This window comes from Drosophila navojoa, chromosome X (assembly GCF_054131105.1).
Source record: "Drosophila navojoa isolate 15081-1374.11 chromosome X, UAZ_NAV_1.0, whole genome shotgun sequence".
In the NCBI taxonomy this organism is placed as follows: domain Eukaryota; kingdom Metazoa; phylum Arthropoda; class Insecta; order Diptera; family Drosophilidae; genus Drosophila; species Drosophila navojoa.
The window spans coordinates 18,496,372-18,519,424 of NC_142895.1; the positions used below are offsets into that span (position 1 = coordinate 18,496,372).

Consider the following 23,053-nt stretch of genomic DNA (forward strand, 5'->3'; position numbering starts at 1 on the left):
GGATCATCTCGGGCAAACCTTTTGCACTGAGCTCTATTCAACATCGTATTTGCTCGGGCTCCATATCAATGCACTCGTACCTCGACTGAGGTGCACTATTTGTGTTTGCTTTCTGCTCTCTTCTCTCCGCTCTCTACTCTCCACTCTCCACTCACTGCTCCATAAATGATATTACTTCTTCCCCAAGAGGTGGCTTTTATTCGTTCAACTCAACTTCGTATTTGTTCAGGCTTTATTTATACTTGCGGGCGATCACTCCACTCGATTCGCGTCTGACGTTCCTCTGTAAACAATGTATGCTTTTTCTCTGCGGTCCGCTCTCTACTGTCTGCACTCTGCTGTCCACTATCCGCTCTCCACTCTCAGGACCTGCTAGTTTCTCTGTTCACTCTCATCTGCTTCCCACTTTTCCCCGTCTCTCACTCTGTCACTTTTCGACATTACTAAACACTTTGTATACTTTATTCATCGTGTTTTTCCCAATCAAAGCAACTTCAAAGCAGACGACTACGGCCAGCTTTCATCGTAGTTGGCTCTGGGAGCAGAGGCAAGCAGTCTCAGCATTTGGTTCAATAGAACACACTTATTTCGATAGCTTGGAACAAAATCTGTAAATCAAACGCCGTAAAGCATTTAAATTAAAAACCAAAAAAATGTCCTTGTACAATTGGACTCGTTCCTGCCTGAAGGTCCATCGCCTGGCGCTCTGCACCTCGCATCTGCAGCGCCTCAAGTCCGACTACTCGAAGACCATTTGCAATTTGAAGATCAACAAGGAGACGAAGCTGCTGGTGCAGGGCTTCACGGGCAAGCAGGCCACCTTCCACGCCGAGGAGGCCCAGAAGTATGGCACTACGATTGTGGGCGGCACCTCGCCCAAAAAGGGCGGCACCACCCACATGGACCTGCCCGTCTTCAAGAACGTGAAGGAGGCCGTCAAGGCCGTCAAGCCGGACGCCACGGTGATCTTCATTCCGCCATCGACGGCAGCCATCGGCATATGCGCCGCCATTGAGAACGAGGTGGGACTGATTGTGGCCATCACAGAGGGTATTCCGCAGGTGGACATGGTGCGCATTCTGCAGATGCTGCACAGCCAGGAGAAGTCGCGTCTGCTGGGACCCAACTGCCCGGGAATCATATCGCCCGAGCAGTGCAAGATCGGCATCATGCCCGGCCACATCCACAAGCGCGGCTGCGTGGGCATCGTCTCGCGCTCCGGCACCCTCACCTATGAGGCTGTGCATCAGACAACGAGCGTGGGCCTGGGACAGACCCTGTGCATCGGCGTTGGCGGCGATCCCTTCAATGGCACCAACTTCATCGACGCCCTCAACATATTCCTCTACGACAAGGAGACCAAGGGCATCATACTCATCGGCGAAATCGGCGGCTCCGCCGAGGAGGAGGCAGCGGACTTCCTCAAGGCAAACAACTCGGGCTGTGATGCAAAGCCAGTGGTGGCATTTATAGCCGGCGTCACAGCTCCGCCGGGACGCCGCATGGGTCATGCTGGCGCCATCATATCCGGCGGCAAGGGTGCCGCCTCCGACAAGCTGAAGGCCCTGAAGGCCGCTGGTGCCTTGATCGCCCTCAATCCCAACCACCTGGGCAGCATACTCCACACGGAGATGGTGCGCAAGAAGCTGGTCAGCCCCAAGTAGTGGGCAGCCGGGCACCACCCTACGGACGGCCGAACGATGCGGCGAAAAGCTATCAACTGATGTACCATTGAATTTCATTGCTGATTCGTGATTCTGGTTTTCCACAACGTTTAATTCTATACGAGACTTCCAAGCACATTTTCACACATTTCATTGATTTTCACAATTGGCCCAAAGGGCATCCAAATTAACTAAAGCAAACAAGCCAAGAGAAATGAAAAAAGAACGCATATCAAAAATACGATTACAAAAATACTATTTAAATAATGTTTTAAGGTTGGTAGAACAGCAATGCAATTGCCATGAAATTTACATATTCTGAGTAGTATACGAAGCCATATAATAAAGCTATTATATCACGTTCCCAATGCTGCATGACTGCTTGTAGACATACAGAAGGGTATAGAACATCAAGTGATCTTAACTGAATGATGTCGACAGCGAGCAGTTGTGAGAAAGAGACAGGGCGAGTGAAGTATATGCAGCTTTAGGGGATATATATTAAGTCAAAATCTGATCTGATCCGATGTCTGTCTATATGCATGGCATATGACAGATATAGTATATATGTTGAATATAATGTGATTTGATACTGCAAAGCTTACAGCAGAGTCTAAGAGCAGCGTGTGAATGAGATAGAGATGGAGCGAGGGAGTGAGAGGGAGAGAGAGAGAGAGAGAGGTACAGAAGTAGTATTTGTGAGAGACCGCCTGCTTGCGTAGAACTGTAAAAATATACACTTTAATTAGCACTCTCTGACTGAGTGAAAGAGCGAGAGAGAGAGAGGGAAAGAGAGTGAAAGCGCACAAAATAGGCAATGCTTAACATAGTCTCGGATGTTGCTGAGAGAGTGAGAGTGAGATGCCCTTCGAGGTCAGTCGTACAGAGTCGTTGTGATTGTTAGTGGACGCAGGGAAGAAATGACCTTTGATTTTTATTTTTAATCATGTATTTAATTTTTTTATTTAACGAATTTTCTGCTCAACGCGACAGACAGGAAAATCAGAATAGGAGGTTTCTAATTTGGCAGCCACACTTTCCTGCCTGTTATAATCAATATTCTGTATTATATTGTATTACTTATAGAACTTATTGACCACGTAGATTATTTTAAAGTTGAGTAAGCTGCGAGCTGCTTTCAGATTTTTCCCACTTTTGTTGATCAAGATTTGTTTGATTACGACTAACCCATTATACCACAACGTCTTTTGAGCACTCGCCGTTCTATGTGATTCTCATGAATCTCAGGACTTGCTAATTTCTTTGTTCACTCTCTCCTGCTTCCCACTTGTCCCCGTCTCTCACTCTTACTCTTGTTATATATGTATCTTCTCAATATGCGTTAAATAATCTATATATTGTATGATCCATATGGCATCTCATTATTATTATACATGTATATTCACCATATTCCATAAATATTCCATACATAAGTCATATCATCACATCAGCTGACTTTAGCTCATGTTAGCTTTATCCTTAGTTCAGTGGGTCAAAATTAATTGCATAGCTCTTGCGCCCATTGCTGGATAGGCTGACCTATAATGGCTTTTACTATATATTATTCTACTATATGTTATCTATATCACATATCTATCTCTCTCAGGATAGCCTGACCCACCCGAAGTGCTATAGTGACTTTAATCGCCTTTCTTATACACATGTATTACCTCTATAGTCTATATCATATGTACATATGCCATCTCCAGCAATAATTCAATTAAATTAAAGCGCGCTTTAAGCGTGTGCATCGTTCCAGCCAGTTCAGTGGGTCAGTCAGCGCGGCGTGGATTGCGCTAGGATAGCTCGACCTGCAGCTTGGGGCAGGCAATTACACGAGTTTCATTTGCTTTAGAGCCAAGTTCAGTCAACTTTTGGTGTTATGTCTGTGCGCCAAAAAGCTAATTTTGTTACGTTGTCTGTTTTGTTGCTGTTGTTTGTGTGTGTGTGTGTGTGTTGTGTGGGTGCTACAACCACCTTGCCTGTTGTGGTGTTGTTATTGTTGTTGCTGCTGCTGCTGCTGCTGCATGTCATGTCGTGGCGCTATTTTTCCGTGTTTTGCCTAACTGCCGGCTATAAACTAATTACCGCACACTTTTTGCAGTGCTTTGTTGTTCTTTGCTTTCTTTGCTGTTGTTGTTGTTGCTGCCAGTTGTGGGTGTTACATTCGTGCTGTCTGCGAACTGCGTCCCCGCCAACGATTATGTTGATAATTGGCGTTGGCGTGTCGGCATCACGTGGCGTATGCGCAACGTTGCCAGCTGCAGCCAGCGACAGCTGCTCCCTGTTGGCCAAGTTGCCAGCTACCTGGCCATCTACTTGACAAATATTTAAATCATTTGCTGTCAGGCAAAAGTCAGGTACGTGTGCATGTGTCTCTGTGTGTGTGTGTGTGTGTGTGTGTGTGTGTGTGGCAAGTATGTCTCTTATCCAACTGGCGCATAATTTAACTAAAAGCAATTCAAAAGGCAGCTCGGCAGCAGCAGCAGCACAAAGTGAAGCCAAGTGTAGCCGAGCTTCAGCAACTGCTAAATGCCAGCAGCCATGTACCAGCCACGCCCACCATTTGTGTAGCGACAGAGAGAGAGAGAGAGAGAGAGGAGGGTGGGGATGGGGGTGGTGCAAGCACACACTTGAAAATATACGGCAACGTAAGTTCTTGGCACTGTTTCTGTCGACGGCTTTAAAGTATTTGCCCGGCTTTCTTTGCCAGCTGCTTAGGTGTCAACGGCGCACTCGAGCAGCGTGTATTCCAGTGAGTTATTCCTTTCCAAGCTCTTTACCAAATCCCACAGCATTGCATACACAGAGCGGCTAGACAAGGCACACACACACTCACACTCACCTTCATTTAGCAGTTGGAGCAGTTGAGTTCCCAACAAGTGCCGCACTTCTATGGACGAGTGTGCAGCACAAATGCATTTTCCTTATTAAAAACCCATACACGAGCTTGTGTGCGTGTGTGTGTGTAGGTGTGTGTGTTTCATTTAAATTAAATAGTAGGTGGCAAGTGACAAGTGGGCGGGGCGCGGGCTGGTGTCCAAACAGGGCCAGAGAGCTAGCCAAGCTCTTCAAAAATAATTTTGGGTTTGCTGCGAGGGTCACTCGACCGCAGCTACAGTGAAATGCAATTACAATTGCAATCGAGCTGACAAAGCCACCCACAGAGCTCCTTACCCCGAAATGCATTTCGATTTTTGATTGTGTGAGAGGTGAGAGCCCGGCCCCTGCGAGCAGGTGGTAATTGCTGCCTGCGGTCACTGCGGTTATTAAGCATGTCTCCAGCCAAGCTTGACATTTGATTAAACGAGACTCGCATCGAGTGGAACACTAAAGCCTCAGCATTTTGTGTCACCTCAATTTCGGCAAAAGAATTCCTTCCCATCGATATCTGCTCGAGCGAGTCGTGGAAATTGTCAAAGGGAGCCGAATTCACACAAAGCGATTATTTGCATAATGCAAGCAAGCCCTCATCGATGTGAGACCTAATTCAATTATTGATTCACTCAAGACTCGACACTCGACATTGTTATTGGCTCTGCTCTGTCCATTAAACCCAATCATGGCATTGCTGTGCCATCAACCACAGTTCTACAACCACTCACTGGGCGGCCACATATCAAACTAATTGAAAACCGAAGCCTGCACTGGCTGAGCCAATTCGAAAAAAGCGCAAGACGGACGCACACACACACACACGCACACATAGATGAGCTGCTATGACTACAAACAGAACCCTAAATTGTTGCATTTAATTGGGACGATTGGAAGTTTTGTCGTTTCATCAACAGCAGCGCCTCGCCCAGCCACGCCCCACTTCGCCCCTGGTACGTATGTATAACAATTGTAACCGCATTTTTGTTCACAAAGCCAAATTGGTTTATTTTCTTGCCAAATTCTCGTAGCACAAAGAGAGAGAGAGAGAGAGAGAGAGAGAGAGAGAGAGAGAGACATGGCTGGCACATTGGAAAAATGGAAAAATGGGAAAATTCATGCAAGGCATTTATCCTCAATAAGTCGGAATGAATTTGTCAATTTATGTAGAGGAGCATACGAGAGGAGCTTGAGCCGAGAACATTTACAGAGCCCACCAGATCCACCGCACCCACCGAACCACAAACATCAAGCGCTGAGCCACAGGTCTCAGCAGGCCAAAATAATGTTTTGGCCATTGGCGTTCGTTTCTGTTGTATTCCGAATTTGGCAACGCAACGGCAAACAGCTGAAATGTTGCACGTGCCACGCCCACTCGAGCACAGCTGGCAGCTGTCACTGGATTGACAATTACGAAAATTGTGATTTTATTTGACAAAGTTTCGACTGGGAGACGATTGCGATTGAATGTATTCAATGATTACTAACGATGATGATCGAAACGTTGAACTTTTGCCGCAATTAACGTGGCTTTGACTGCGCGCAAATCGATTTGAATATTCAGCTTATTCGCAATACGCCATTGACATTCGATAGGGCAACTGCCGACTGTAAACTGTAGGCAATGCAATGAATAGCCGAGCAGCTCGTGACACGACCTCTATTTGTTCGCCAATCACTTCTATATGCATGGATATTTATTCATTGCGAAATGCCATATGCATATTTGCTACAAGCAAATAGAATTTATTATATGTGTATATATGCACTTCATCAACTATATGTATATATATAAAAAAAACACGCATTCCTGGCAGACGCCAGCTCTGCTCTCCCCTCTCGCCTGGCTGCAAACTATGCAAATTTGCCAGCACATGGTTAAAAGCTGTCAACTTTTATGCTTAGCGCGCAAATAATTAGAAAAGTTCGTTGACTGCTGACCAAAAGCCCGCAAAGCCCCATAAAGATAACAACAAAAACAAGAACAACAACAACAAACAGCTGAACATCATCATGTGCGAGAGGGATTCAATTAAATATGCAAAAATAAATTTTATATTAGACTAAAAAAAAAAAGATTTGGCTAAATTACAGCCGATAAATACTCTAGTTTATGATAATTATACAATAATAATATTTATTTTATTTAAATATTTGATTTTCTATTTATATATATTTAATTTAATTATTAATTATTGATTTATTTTTATTTTATATTTATTTATTTATTTACTTAGTTCTTTTTGCTTAAACATTTATTGTTATTTATTTGTTATTTATTTATTTTTTATTTTAATTTTTATTATTTTTTTTTAAATTAATTTTTAAATCGTTATTAATTTTTAAATTAATTGCTTAATTTTTATTAATTTATATTTATAAATGGCATATATTTAAGTTAATGTGTAATTAATTAACTAACTTTTTTAAATTAATTTTTTTATTGTATTCATGAATTTTTACTTATTTATTTTTTAAATTTATTATTTATTTATAGCTTACTTATAGATTTATGTATTATATATTTGTTTATATTTGGCATTTAAATTATTTATTTATTTATTTATATATTTACTTGTTTATCTCGAAAAGATCAACAAAATATTTTTGTTTTTTTAATAAATCGAAAATAATAATAATAAAAAAAATAAATTCAATAAGTGCTTTAAATTCACTTGCAAATATCGTTGATATTCAATTCGGATGCCGTTTCCGATTCGCTTTTGGCGCCTGGGGTACGATTCGCCGGCACAATTATATACTCTTTTATAAATATTTCAAGTGTACAGGGTAAAAATAAAATAGAAACGAGAAAAGGGGGAAAAGTAAACATCGCGCGTTTTAATAGTTTCAAGGGTTGTTGGGATTGAATTAGGGACGCTTGCGGCTGCAAACTTCACTGTCGCAATTAATAAAGTTTTGGCCCCAGCGCAAAAAACCACTGAAACAATATTAAAAAAAAAAAAACAAAAAAATAGACAACTACATAGTAAAAATGGCGTACAGCAACAACAATAACAGCTGTGAGAATTTTTGCAATTTGTGGGAAAATGGCTGACATTGCGTATACGCCGCATATGACGGCAAAGCTATTGCCAGCTGCCCCCCTCGAAGGCTGGCCTCTATGCATACATCATTTGCCGGCCAACCCCACGCAAGCGCCGACCACAAGGGATGCCATATAACCTCATCACGATTGTGTTGTTGATTTTATTTTTATTATTTTACCACCATGTTGTGGGCTACCGAAAGCTGTATCTGAATACTGTCAACATATTGATTACGCAGCTTTAATCAAATTACGAGCAGCCAGCCATCTAGAAACAGATGACACAAGCTTCACATATCAAACTGGCAAAAAGTTTCATTTCTCCTCGCACAAATCGATTGAAATATGCATTTTGTGCATTTGCTGAGCAATAGAGATATTTGCTGTCGAAACATGTTATATATTATATTAAATAAATATATTGTTTTTGACGATCTGTTTTCGTTCAATAAGCAACAGATATGCATTAAAAGTTCTGTCTCATAGCACACTGTCTTTCGATCTATCTGAGAAGACTCTCGATATAGTTTTGTCTCTCTCTCTCTCTCTCTTCTGATCACTCTTTCTGTAGATATACTCTCTCTCTATATCTTTGTCTCTTTCTCTCTCTCTCTCTCTGTCTCTCTCTATGTCTTTGCTTCATTCAGCATTGCATTTCTTTGTTTGTTCGCTCAGTCAGCGTCTTTTTCTCTTACCTGACTCCGTCCCTCTTTCTCTTTATCGCTTCCTCTTCTTCCCGCTTTCTCCTTATCTCTACCTCTTCCTCTCCCTCCCTCTCTTTCGCCCTCTCTCTCTATATAGATTCGTTCTCTCATTTTGTTCCCCCTCTCAAATGCTCTATTGCCCTTTCTGTCCAACTCTCTCTCTGTCTCCTCCCGCTTTCTCCCACATTTTTGCTCACTCTGCATTTGTATGTATCCATAAATCCTTGCTAATGACCTCATATCTGTTAACGATAATTATAATTAGAAAATCCAGCGACAACCAACGGCCAATTACTATAGGAATGTGCAGCACATGTTGTGGCCAACACAAAGTGCTGTTATAGCTTATGTTTTATTAAACAATTGGCAGCACTGGCCACGTCGCGTCGCGCCATGGCATCCACCTGCCATATGGACGACGCGACGTTTGTGGCTTGGCCTGCAAATATTTCGTTTGAGACAACTTTGTGTGGAAATTCTTTTGCAAACTTTACGCAATTAAACGCTCTTCAAACTGAGGGCATACCTAGCTGTATGTGAGTGTATGTGTGTGTGTGTGTGTGTGTGTGTGTGTCTGTGGTGTATGTAACGTGGTCAACTGACCGCTGCAACGGGCTTTTCATCCTTTGCTTTCTCTTCCACTTCTTTTTTTTTGGCTAGAGCGCGATTCGACAACACGAAGGAGAATCAGCAGAAGTTGCAAAGTGCATTGGTTACTGTGGCAATAACACTCAGACTTTGTGGCATGCTGAGACTTTGCGGTTTTTATGCTTCACTAAATGACGCTATCCAAAAACGTGAACGTGTGCCAGGCCAGCTGTGTTGGTGTGTGTGTGTGTGTGTGTGTGTGTGTGTGTGTGGGCCAGTTGAGGTGTTTAGGCGAAAGTTTTGTCGACATCTTAATTTCTCACTTGTAAATTGAGCTGCGCCAGCAACCGCAAATTAGACCCCAAAGTATACGTACTTTGTGGATGCCAAATATGGCCACACACACACACACACACGCGCGCGGGCGCACCTAGACAAAAACAAACACACACACACACACTCATGTGTAAAACCAACAAGCACACGCATGTCGCCTCACACGGACACAGACAAAGGCGCTTACACACACACACGCAGCTTTGCTGTGTAACAAAGTTGAAGTGAAACAGGAGCCACACAGAGACAGAGAGAGAGGGGGAGGGAGAGGGAGAGAGCAGGACAGACAGAGAACTGTATTGTCCAATGAAATGCGATTGAATTCAGTTGGAATTTGTGATCAGCCGCGCGCAGAGTTGAAATAAGTTAAATATAATATAAATAGCCTTGTATTAATTGCAGATGCTCAAAGTACAAGCACACACACACACGCACACAGACACACATGAGTGAGCTCTAGATAATTAATGATTTGCTGGCGATTGACAGGTGATTCTCTGCACAATGCCGAGTGACTGTCCGTCAGTTAAATGCCATTTAACGTTAAGCTGAACCAAAAACCTATTGATGATTATGTTAATTTGCATAGAATGTCCATTTAGTATTTATGTATTTATATATATCTTATCCATCATCTATTATCATTAATTTGAGTTTCTTTTTTTTTTTTTTAGCACTAATTTGCTGGCAATTACAAATAGATAACATCGGGCTGGCGTTGGGTTAAGAACCTGTCAATTTGCCAGACGCGCATCGCTGAAATTTCCCAGCGGGCGGCGGCAGGCAGCCTCAGCCTCACACTCAGTTGGGGCAGAGAGAGAGAGGGGGGAGGGAGATACACTCACACACACACAGTGGCAGACAAACATGTTGGCGCTCATTTCACACCGCACACGTAGACAAACATTTACAAATGAGCGCTGAAGCGTGGGACACCAGACGCCGCAAATGCCTCAGGTGCCATCAGCTGGGTCCCACTTGAAGTGCACGCTGCCATGCACGCCCACTGGCCGCCCCTTGCCCACTCTGAATGCCATTTCCATTCTCGCTCGCTCGCTTTCTAATGCGTGCACAATTAGAGCCAGTTGCAGGCAAATTGTGATATTTAATTAAACGTTGGCCACACGCCGAATCTCTGTGTGTGTGTGTGAGCGCTATATTCATGTGAGAGTGCTTCCCATTTGGCTGGCGCAGCTCAGTCGAAAGTTAAATCCGAACTTTGTTGGCCTGCCCGCGGCCCCCATCCCCCCTGGCGCAGTCAATAATTTGGCCAATGACGTGCAATTATTTGCCCAGCCAAGTTTTGAGACAACTCAGCCTCTGACACCGCCATCGCCGCCAAAGTCGCACTCCCAACCCATCTCTGCCAGCAGCCAACACTCTCTGCCTCTGCCCCTACCTCTAACGCTGCCTCTACCTCTGCCTTTTTGCAGTTTCTCTGCATTCTTGCTGGCAACTGCTCGCGCGGCACGTACAAAGTTTGTCTAGTTCGGCCAATGCGGAGCTGAAGCTGAAGCTGAAGTGGAAGTCGCAGTCGAAGTGGAAGTCGAATGATTCATGGCCGCTGCAATTTAGCTGCCAACTCGCGAAAAGTACCGGAAACGCATTCATTTTCCGCATTTTTCACATCAATAATAAAGTGCAACCAGAACAGCGCCAAGCGCCAGCCAATGTCCATTGAGTGGCCCTTTCCCAGCAGACTGCAGACTGCAGACTGCAGCAGAAGCTGAGAGCTGTGGGCTGAGAGCTAAGAGCTGCGCGCTGCCTGAGACAAGCCTAATTAAGTTTGCAACATTTATGACTTGTTAGCCATTGGCCCAAACACTTGGCTAACTAACCAACTGAGCTGAAACAGTTGCAACTGGAGCAAAGCCTCAATCAGCAGCCGCACCCCCGGCCCATCCACAGCCTCGGCCGATTGCAATTTCGGCTGAGTGTAAATGAGAAATGTTGAATCTAACTAAAGAAACTCAATTCATTTACCAAATGCAATGGACAGTTCGTCATTCCGAGAATTTCAATTAAAATTTGCTCCATTCCGTTTTGTCTCGTGCCCAAGTGTTCCAAGGAAACTCAAATTTATTCATTCCAATTGGATAAATAATTAGTTATTCATGAGCTATCCGAGAGAGGAAAAGGAATGCAACGTAGTTAACCTTTTCAATTTCCCTCATTTCATTCTCAATCATTCCTAGCTAAGCTCAGCAATTTCCTTCCGTTCCATTTTAAGCCAGGCAATGCCATTTGGTTCCACAGCTCAAAGTCGAATTGATATTTCTCTTCTTCTCAATACCTTGCCAGTCCTGTTCCCAGTCCCAGTCCCATTCCATTCCATTTCATTTCATGCCACAGCAAAACCTTTTAATTCTCGTTCCAGTCAGAGAAGAGCGAAAAACTACGTCCATAAACTGAACTAAGCCAAGTAAAACTCCATTCATTTCACGCTTCGCCTGCCAGCAAATGCCCGACCCAAAAGCTGTCGGCGTCATCTCCTTCCCTATTCTCAACCTCATCCTCATGCTCATCCCTATTCGCAGCCACATCCGTATCCTCGCTGTCCAGCTGCTACAAGTATTGAACTTTCCTGTACCGCAGTTGTCTCCGTCGACGGGGAAACGATGACAGTTGCGCTTTTTCTTCTACGCTTAGATTTATACGCAATTTTTTATGATTTACGAGACGGACTGAGCCACAGGCACAAGCTCATTTCAAGGTAATCTTTGGGCTGGCCAGCTGGCGGCTGGCCGGCTTAGCTGCCAAATCAATTTGCTTGCCAGACTGATGAGCTGGTCAAAGTCCATAGTGCGCCTCACTGGGCTAAACCTTTTCACATTTTCCAAGCTGTTCTCCTGCTGCTGGTGGTGCTGCAACAGCTGCCCGCCACCTAGTCAATCCCAAGCCCATTCACATTGTTTTGCCAGCGAGTCGCTGATAAGACACCGGCCCAGTCAGCAAACTCAGCGGACAGCGAACGACATAGCGCAGACAGAGAGACAGAGAGACAGGCAGGCAGGCAGCCAGACAAACGAAGAGACAGAGAGACAGGCCGACAGCCAGACAGCTGACCCGGCTGCTAACTACCCGATAAGCGCTGCAATGTGCGGCTGCTGCTGCTGGTGCTGCTGCTGCCGTTTCCTGCTACTGGTGCTGCTGCTGCTGCTCGCGCTGCTCGGGCTGCTCGGGCTGTTCATATTTCAGAGTCGTGTTTATGCAGCTTTGAACTCAACACTTTGCGACTTTCAGCTTGCTGGCGGGCATTAAAAGCGAAGCCGTTAAGCGGCTTAAGAGCACATTGCGCATACGCAGCGTGGACTTTATTAAGCATAATTATAAAATACACTGCAAAAGGAGTAATGCAATAAAAAAAAAAAAAAAACACATGCACTAAGAAATAAAAAAAAGAAACACAAGAAAAATGTTATGGGAACAAGCATTAGCAAAAGTTTGTACAATGCACCGCATTTGAGATAATCTTTAGAGCTAAATTCACTACATTACGGCCAGGGCCAGAGCCAGGGTAATCGCTGCCGCAGCTGCTCCCGCTGAATGGGTCCAGCTGCGCGCTGCGCCAGCGCGCTGGGTGAGCGCCTGGCTGTGGTCCCGGGTGACGCGATCGACGATCTGCTGGCAGTTGGACTCCTTGCGCACGTAGCGGAACATCGACTCCACGATGTTGCTGGGCGTGATGTTGGTGCAGTTCTCCAGGTGGCGCACCACACAGCTCTCGAAGTCGTGCAGCTCGGTGCACTGGCGCGAGCCGAGCACCAGCTCGGGCAGCTCCACCGTCGATATGTTCAGCTGGCTGGGCATATAGTGGCCAAAGGACTTCTCCAGGCAGCGGCCCATGTTGTCCTTGTGCTGCTCGAGGCACTCCGGCCCCTGCTCGGCTATGAAGAGGGCAATCTGGTCGCCGTTCTTGTAGCAGACAAAGTCCAGCAGCTTGCCAATGATGCGCTGCATCACGGCATTGTGCTGGCGCTCCTCGCGCGTCAAGCAGGGCAGCAGCACCGCATTGAAGTCCGTCAGGCACTGGCGGGCCTGGGGCAGGCGCAGGCAGTACTTCTCGAAGACGACGTCCAGGTCGCCCAGCGGCCGCGCCCGCTCCACCTCGTCCAGCACGACCGTGATGTTGGCCAGCCCATTGAGGCACTCCATCAGCTTGCCGCCGGCCTGCTGAATGTCATCGCTCAGCTTCGTCGCATTCACCTCGCTCGCCGGCAGCGCGGCATTCGCCTTGGCGCACTTCTGCTCCAGCAGCCGCTGCAGGTCGGCCAGGCTGACGTTGGCGGGCCCATAGCCAGCGGGCAGGTAGTGGGCGCCCAGCTCATTCAGGTCCTTGATGTTCGACGCATTCGGCAGCTGCAGCTCGGCGGCGGCCAAGGAGCAGCAGCAGCAGCAGCAGCCAATCAGCGCCACGCACAGTGCGAGCAGCCGACGCGAACCATTCAACGTTGTCTCCATGACTGCCAGCTAGCAGCCACTCCGTCCGCGCTCTCACTCCCAATGTCAATCTCAATCGCAGTCGCAGTCGCAGTAACAGTCTCACAGTCTCAGTCTCAGACTCTCTGGCCGTAGCTATGTACATACATATGTTGCTTATCTTATCAGCGGCCAGAGCCGACACACTTAAGAGGCTTCGCCTTAATGCGACTGCGTCTCGCGATTAGCTGCGCTGCGGTCAATGTACGAGATTATCACGTTGTTCGCGTCAAATAAACACGAGTGAGCAGTACAAAACTATACTCAATATATATTCCATACTCTATGCTCTACATGCTACTGGCAAACAATTGGGCAAAGCAGAGCCACAAAATTTTTTGGGGGACCAACGCAGATTAGGGCTGAGCGCTGGAATGTCGAGCATGGGTAATCGAGGGGGAGACTGAAATACAGTTGGTTGAAATTAGAGTTTCTGTGGTACAAAATAGAAATTGATAAGCAATTAATTGGGTCTTCAAATCCAGCCCGTAAATGTAGTCCCCTCTGGCAAATCGAGCAATAAACAATGTGCTCCAGCTGCGATAAGCAGCAGTCAACGTGATCGAGCATTTATAGATTGTATTGTTTTTGTTTCTTTTCTTGGGATCGAACTTGATCCATAGTTCAACTCTCCAAATCAAAGCTGATAGCCAGCAGCCCCTCGATTGCCGATCGATTATCAGGCGAAGCGAGCGAGCCAAGCGATGCGACCTTAATTCTGATATGCCTTCCGATTTCCACGCAGGGCTGGGCCACTGTGCGCGCGCGATGTGGAGCTGAAATTTGAGCTGCAACAGCTGCGGGCAGAGCTCGCATTGGGAAACGCAACACTAACTAACAACAACAGTGGAAACAACAACAACAACAACAAATGGCAAAACAAAAACCAAAAAAATTTAACAATTTATCTTCGTTTGTAACGGAAGTTGCAACGCAATAAACAACACGGCAACAGGAGCGAACGAGCGAGCGAGCGAGCTAAAGCGAGAGGCGTTACCCAAGGAGGCGTGGCCGTCGAGAATGTGCCAGGAAACTTTCGGCTGCATTACACAAAGAATTTTCGGGTTGCTGAAATAATACGGCAAAATTACAGCTAACTGCGCCTCGAGACGATTTCGCTGCAAGTGAATGAAGCGTACGAAAAGGATTCTAAAAAATGATGGCAATTAATTGTTGCTGCTGCAGCTGCCTGGGCGTGGGCGTGAGCGTGGGCGTGGCACTGAATGGGATGGCTTAGCGAGTGTTGCCTGAGCAATTAGTGCGCTGGCATTTCTCAGAATGCGCAAATTTGCATTTATCACAGCCGCAACAGCAAGCGGTGCGAGTGGTGCAAGTGGCGGCAGTGGTGCAGCGGTGCAGCGATGGAATGTTGCTATAACTAAAGTCCTTTCAAATTCCACTTGACTTGGGGCGTGCATTGCTGCAAAGCTAAGAGCGAAACCTCAACTTAAGGCTGAGCCTGACTTCAGCTGCAACAGTAGTGGCCAAAATAAAGTGCATGCTTGACGCTTGACTTTCATTGCTAGTAATTGAAGTGGCGCGACCATTGTAATGGCTAAGCAGCTTGACTAGCTGCAGTGGCTGCTGAAATTAAGTGCACATCAAGCTCAAGTTCGCAACGGCTGCACAGTGGATCAACGTAACGGCTGCAACTGTGCTGCAGCTGGAATTCTCATGATCCGACACACAACAGAGATCAAACATGTCGAGCTGATATCGACAATGGCCGAGTGAGCTCCAACCATGGCTACCGTAATAAAGTATATGCTTGACTCTCAATTACCTTAAAGGGCATCCAACTGACTAGCAACACTGGCATCCCAAATAAAGTGCACACCAGACTCAAGTCAGCAACGGCTGCACCTAATAGCTGCAACTGGGCTGCAGTTGCAATTGTGAACTGATATTGTCAATATCCTAGTTAGAGTGGCTGCCAATATAGGTGCATGCATGACACTCATTTAGTCTAACCAGCAATCCATCGCTAGTAATTGATTTATGCCAACAATCGCCATCCCACATTCAACTGACCAGCAACAGTGGCGGCCCAAATTAGGTGCACACTCAATAAGCTCTGCTGCAGCTGCAATTATCATGATGTGAACCATCCACCACACACGCAACACAGATCAAACATGTCGAGCGGATATCGGCAATGGCCGAGTTAAAGTGAGCTCCAACAGTGGCTGCCGAAATGAAGTGCCCACTCGCTCACTGACTCTCGACTCTCTTGACTGGGCCGCACTGTGGTTCGCCGGCGGGCATCACGTTTGCCTTCGGGCGTAATGTCATAATTTTAATGCTCAACTGGCACTGTAATTGGCGTGGAACAAGTTTGCCAAGTCCCTCGGCTGCCCAGAATCGGAAGTGCGGCCAACTAATTGCAGCTGCCAATAAATTGCAACTGTGCAGCCGATTCGGCAGTGGACGTTGCCGTCGCCGTCGACTTTGGCGTCGGCGTCAGCGTCAGCGTCACCATTTGCCAATTGCTTTTTCAACGTTTCCGTTTCCGTTTTTGCAGTGCGTGCAATGCCATTTAGAAGATTACGATGATGATCAACGCTGATGAGCATTTGGCAAATGAAGTTGTTTTATTGTTACGCACACAATTACAGCAGCTGCTTGTTTGCCTCAGCTCTGTCTCTGTCTCTCTGTGAGTGTGTGTGTGTGTGTGTGTGTGTGTGTTTACGTTGGCTAAATGGCACCCGTATTAGCATGTATGTGTGTGTGCATGTACATATGTATCTGTGTGTGCATTTCAAAGCAAATATTTCATTTTCATAATCAAGCGACGCCTGAGCAGCAAATTGAAGCTCATGCAGAAATTCTATTATATGTGCACATATGTATATGTACATAATTAAATGCACACACACACACACGCACACAGCTATGCACACATACACCTGTCTTATATTAGGCCAATTAAATGCTGATTATTAAGGCACTCGAAAGCACAAACTCTGCGCAATTAATTAGCCCAAATTTTGAAGCTATTAAACCAATGCTCGAACGAAATGCAGATGGCCAACTATATATCTATACATGTACATATATACGTATGCATATAGAGAGATACATAAATATTTCGCATGCTTTTCTCTCCTCCATATGTGAACGAAAGCCGAAAGCCAAATGAAATTTCGTTGACAGCATTTTAAGAAGTTGGCCGGAGCACGACGTGGCTTTTATTGATGGCCGCAATCGATGCACACTGTCCAGGCGGCAACAGCAGAAATCCATTAGGCAACGCATCGCAATTAAATTGAATACAAACCGCAAACACAAATTCCAAATGGCAAATGGCAAATGCCAAATGGCAAATGCCAAATTTGGCCCGCGATGCAGATTATCGTAACGAAAAACAGGCCTGGGCAACTGGAAGGACAACTGGGGCGAAATTTTATCGCCTCAACTGCGCTGCAATCGAAAACGAAAGCGAAAACTATTTCGAGTGAATCGATATCAATGAATAGATGGAGCAATAGTCGCCATTCGAGCCGCAGCGCATTTTTTGTTGTTGCCATCAAAACAAACGGAAAACAAGTAAGAAGGCTATAGTCGAGACTGCTCGACTAGGAGATACCCTGAACCCTTCAAGCTGATATTCTAATCATCCTGCACTTCTATCTAATTCAAGCCTCTAGCTCTCATACACTTTTGAGATCGACTCAGCTCGTCGCCCTGATCAAGAATGTATATACTTTGTGGGGCCTGCCACGCCTCCTTCTGCCTGTTACATACTTTTATCAAAACCATTATACCTCGATTTCCCATTGAAAATGGGTTCAGGGTATAAAAAGTCAAAAATAATAATAGAAAACAATCAAGCAGACGTTCGATGAGCATGGTCAACTAGCAGAATACCCTGTAGGAAAAGCATACCATATTTTCATGCTGCACATATATTGCAGCTTAGCTTTTACATTCCCTGGAACTTAAGTGCCCAATCTAAGTACTGTAGTATAAATTAATATTAGAATATCGGGGAAAAACTGTTAGTTAACTTTAAAAAAAATAAAAATAAAAATAAATAAATTTCAATGAGTTCATTAAGGAAATTTCCCTTATATAAAATAATTGCTTAGGACTAAGACAACCTTCGATTTTCTTAGATGATTGAGATGCAAATGATTTTCTGATTATGAATATTGATATTTATTAATTTATTAATATTAAACATTTATTTTATTATTGAATTAGTTCTAATATACGATATACTTATAACGACGATGATAATATTGATATGCATGCATAGCAGATATCCTCTTCTTCAGCCTTGTCGTGCTCTTCCCACTAGAACGTGCTGCAGCATCAAAGGGCACAAGCGCAAGCAGCATTAATATTGATAACAATATCCAAGGCATCAAAGCAGTTTAGCCAGCTATCACGCCCTCTTCAATCCGCACTCTGTTCACGAGGGCATCCAAAAAGACAAAAATAAACGCATGACAGAGACGAGCCGCATGCAAAGTGGAGGCGGCGGCTGCAGCGGGTCACGCCCATTCACGATAGTTGAGTGCGCGTGACACGAAAGGGGATCAAAATCCAAATCAATAAACTGCCAAACATTGTGTCGAAAGGCTGCGTGCCACAACTATCAAAAAAAAAAGAGAAAAAAAGAAGAAAAACAATTGCATTTCACTTGCAGCAGCTTGAAAATTGCTTGCAACATGAGAGAATCAATGCGAAGTGGAGTGGAGTGGAACGTCTCCTCCTTGCCGCCCTTCGACCACAACCACCATCCCATCCACATGCCCCCCCACTCTGTGTCCATGTCTTTGTGTGCGACAATGGCGTGTGTCAAATGCCATACAACATGATATCTATCAAATTGCTGGGATTTTAGCTTATGCTGCTTTCCAACAGCAACAGCAACGACAAGAGAAACAGCAGCAGCAGCAACAACAGCAACAGCAACAGAAAACAAAAGCTGCTGTGCTTGGCAATCATTATAATTGTCGCTGTCATCAATCGTTGAATGATTATCCACGCCTCCGGCTGATCCTCGTGGTTGGGACATTGATGCCGCTTGCTCCCGCTTGCTCCCGCCATGCTTTACATGCGCCAGCCGATCCGATGCGAGGTGTCTGCCGCAAACATATTGGCCCCATCAATGCATTGCGATGCTGCCGTACAGACCAATTGTGGCACTGCCAGCAGCTGACACGTTCAGCACATCCAGTGGCATTGACATATATGTACGTACGGCTGCAATGAGGCTTACAATGATGAGGCTACACCAATGATACTGGTAGAGTACTTTTAATGGTGATCAGGATAAATGGCTGAAGTCGGGACACTTTCAAGCTAAATTAATATAATTGCATATATACAAAAGTATATTAGATACAAGTATTTACAGACATAAAATTGAAATCAAGCCAAACACATGCGCGGATACCGAGTTAACGCTAAAACAATGATAGCTCATTTCGTTATTTTTTATCGATAGAAAACTTTATCGGAAATCAGTCAAAAAATTATATCTTCTACATCTTTAAAGCTAGAGTCTCCATATATTAAATATGTTTTGTTGAGCTTTGGTAGAGCTTTCTTACTTCCTTTATTTTCATTTTATTTGCAATCTTACAACTAAATTGTACATTAAATAAGCAAAATTTATTAACAATAACTAAGAAAAGGTCAGTCTATACAATTACACATTTACATCTACTCTCCGATTGACAAGTCCAGAACGTGAAATCCTTTTAACCGCCATCGGTTATAATTTTATTCTCTAGGAGTCGTCGCACTGGTCATCTAGCCTTTTTTTTATATATGCCTCTGTGCTCCTCTCATTGGATGCCGAAGTTTGTCCAATACCACAAGGGGCATAACGCTGGTTGACTTTACAATTTGCCAACAGATCAGATGAAGCCAATAGAAAATCTTTGGGGCATCTTTACTCAATGGTCTTATCCAAACTGAAAGCTATTTCCTAATGAAACTGTATTAAAAAAAAATTTCATTAAGAATTGGAACAATTAAACATCCAAATACTATAAATAATAAACCATTCTAAAATACAAATAAATAAAATAATGCAGTAAATTTTCAATATGTAAGTGTTTTATTTTCCAAATTAAATTTCAGTCAAATGTATTTCTGTGAACTGTGTTAGTCAGCGTGTGTCTCCATATCCACATCAATATCCATATCCATGTCCATGTCCAAATTCCAGGTAGTTGGCTCTTTTGTTATATCTGTTACAAGCGTTCAAAACCTCGTCTTTATGAACAGCTGTTTACAATTTAAGTATTGCCGGAAACAGCTGGGCAGACTTTGTAATTGAGTCGATCACCAACCGCACAAAATAAACATCCAGAATTTTCAAGAATATTTCAATGATAGTTCTTGCGACAATTTAAATACAGAATATATTAAATACTTCTTCCACTCAAGTCGACACATTGGTCCCCAAAAGCTGTCGAGCAAACCCTCCATAAAAAGAAAAAGATGAAGAAGGATAAAATAACGACAATGTGAATGTAAATAAACAAAAAATATTCGATCGAACCAATAGAGTATTGATTTGGTAAAACAACAGATGTAATTGTAGAATAATGAATTTTAATTTTAAACACGACTTCGAAGCCCCCAACTAATATTGAGAAACAAGCAGCTAATACATAGAATGCTTAAACACCTTGACCTCCCACCGGAGGACCGCTCTTCACTTTTACCATTATAAAAAGAAATGTGAATAGACTTTTCTTAAGTCCCGCTGGTGGCATGCCTTCAGTGAAAATATTCGAAACCGACACATCAAATGCAGAAACAGAGACTGTCAGCATACTGCAGGAGATATTAAACAAAATTGTCACACAGGTAAAAAAAAAAAAAAAAACATCTTCGAAAACCCCGACTAAATTGTTGATTTGGTCACAACAGCTTCCACTACAATTGCACACACGTACTCAAAATAGTATTCTATTTCCAATGGATAAATTTATACTGCAGTCTATTGGAAATTTATGAATACCTTGAGCGTGGTGCAATTCCAAAAAAGTTATCATTATTATTACAATAATGAATAACAAAGAGTAGAAGTTGTCACAAACCCAATAGGATGGTAAACCTGGCTAGCAAAACGAAGCACAGATTTAAATGTTAACCATCTCATGGCTTGAAGCCATTCAAGGGGCGAGATCTCGACGACTCTTTGGTCTGAGATACTTTTAACAAAACACGCTTATTTCAAAATAAATAAGCAAATCGCCCAAAAAAAAAAAAATGGCAAAAAAAAACCAACTTCCCCTCCCGCTAGCGTACACAAAGTGTAAGATGGGACGGCCTCGACGCTATGGTCGGCTATTATACATACTTGTTTATAATAAATAAACAAGCAAACCGCCAGCACAGTCGCAAGACTGTATGTGGCGGACCTCGACTCGAAAGTCGAAATAATAATCACATTATACATGTAATTACATAATAAGCCGCCCGAAAAGCCAAAATTTTATCTGCGTTACCATCGACGGTGAGCTAAAACCATTTGGGAATTCGAAGGCCAGCACTTGAAAAACCACAGTGAGCTGCGTGTTGCCTACTTTTGTGCGACGAATGTAGAAAAATCTAGATTCAGTTACTCAGCAGTTTTTTTATAGCCTGAACACATTGAAAATGGTAAATAAGGGTATTTATTTAATTTAATTTTTAAATATTTGTTTATTTAATTAAATGAGTTTTCTATTTCTCTTATATTTTTTAATACATCGAAATTTTAATTTTAATTTAATTTAATTCTTGACTAGAGTTTTCTTACTTGTTTCTTTTTTATCCCTGAACCCATTGAAAATGGGAAATCGGGGTATAATGGGTTTGTTGAAATGTATGTAACAGGCAGAACGAGGCGTGGCAGACCCCACAAAGTGTATATATTCTTGATGAGGGCGACGAGCTGAGTCGATTTAGCCCTGTCCGTCAGTCTGTCCGTATGTTTGAACGCGTCGATCTCAGAAGATATAAGAGCTAGAGACTTGAACTTTTTTTAGAATGTCCGTATATATCGTGCGGATATCGAGTTTATCGCTAAAAAACGATGACTCATCCCGTTTTCGAAAATCAGTTATAAAATGATATCTACATACATCTTTCAAGCTAGAGTCTCCAAATTTAAAATACATATTAAGATGCATTTTGTACACTATTGATTTTTGTTAAAATTTACCCCGCACCCAGAGACTACATACGATTAAGCATTATGATTACGTTCTGAAAGTTTCATTAAGATTGTACGTATAGAAATTAAATTATTCAACAAATGAATTCTTATAAAATTGCCAGCACTGCAGCGCAGCCCAAGCGCAGTCGTCTGTGTGTTTGTGTGTGCGCATTATTATTGAAATATCAGTTGCTTCAAGGGTTCAGGGGATCTCGTAGTCGAGCAGTCTCGACTAGAGCCTTCTTACTCATATAGCTGTAATATGCTCCAAAAATAGGCGAACAGCCTCCGCTGCCCTCCTAACAGCTATATTTCGCGAATGTGTGTTGTTGGTAATAAAAATACTTGAAATCAAATTCAAAAAAATTGCGAGCATATTAACAAATGCATTATATTTGCTTACACAGATATTGATGCAGAGCACAACAATGGGGCCAAAATATGTGCGTGTGTTTGTTTTGGCCATAAATCAACATTCTATCGCATTGTATTAAAAACTTAGCATTGGGCACATTCTGCACCCATTTCAATGCCAATCGTTTGACTGCCAGCCTCCCAGATAAAGTCGAAATTATATGAGCATTTTATGGCCAGGGCCCCAGAAATCAGTCAGTTGTGAATTGAAACGTTGCACGCACCAGGAGAGTGTGAGACCGAGCATCTGCCGCCACTTCACTAGCAGAGGAACGGGTAGAAGCAGAGCCAGAGCCAGAGACAGATATAGGGGCAGAGGCAGAGGCAGAGGCAGAGGCACAGGTTGGCCCTTTATGCTCAAGGACTGAATGTCGATGAATACGATATGATACGTTTGATGCGTGCGTGTGTGCGTGGGTGGAGGGGGCAATGTTTGTCGATGTGTCTCTCTGTGTGTGGGTGTGGGCGTGGGTGTGTTGTTGGTGTGCATGCGAGAGAGTGTAAATATGTGCGTTATATAGCAAACGCAAGACTATTACACTCGGGCAAAAGGAGGAGCATTTCAAACAGTTGAATATTTGGCTTACCGAATTTATTATATTTAAGCTTTTGTTGGAGCAGTAAGAGACAATTTAGTCTAATATAATAGGCATATTTAGCAATTCAAAAGAAAGACAAACATAGGCTAGTCGGAAGCTTAGAACTCAAACTGCTATGTTGCTTAGGCTAGATCTATATATAGCAGAATGTCTTATTATATTGAGATAGAATGAAAGAG

The 23,053-nt window shown here is 43.7% G+C and overlaps 2 protein-coding genes across 2 annotated transcripts; one reads left to right on the forward strand and one right to left on the reverse strand.

The window, feature by feature from the left end:
• Window positions 1-516: 516 nt before the first annotated feature.
• On the forward strand, window positions 517-2,027 carry Scsalpha2 (Succinyl-coenzyme A synthetase alpha subunit 2). Its single transcript, XM_018109969.3, has one exon. It carries the CDS (start codon window positions 654-656, stop codon window positions 1,662-1,664), a length of 1,011 nt encoding a protein of 336 aa, XP_017965458.1. The 5' UTR covers window positions 517-653; the 3' UTR covers window positions 1,665-2,027.
• A 10,460-nt stretch (window positions 2,028-12,487) lies between these two features.
• LOC108657388 (27 kDa hemolymph protein) lies at window positions 12,488-13,708 on the reverse strand. Its single transcript, XM_018109970.3, has one exon. The coding sequence runs from the start codon at window positions 13,674-13,676 to the stop codon at window positions 12,705-12,707; it is 972 nt and encodes a 323-aa protein (XP_017965459.1). The 5' UTR covers window positions 13,677-13,708; the 3' UTR covers window positions 12,488-12,704.
• Window positions 13,709-23,053: the final 9,345 nt, after the last annotated feature.

Excerpts from the sequence above, each read along its gene's own strand:
- LOC108657388 (XM_018109970.3), bottom strand. The coding sequence starts at position 13,676 with ATGGAGACAACGTTGAATGGTTCGCGTCGGCTGCTCGCACTGTGCGTG.
- Scsalpha2 (XM_018109969.3), top strand. The coding sequence starts at position 654 with ATGTCCTTGTACAATTGGACTCGTTCCTGCCTGAAGGTCCATCGCCTG.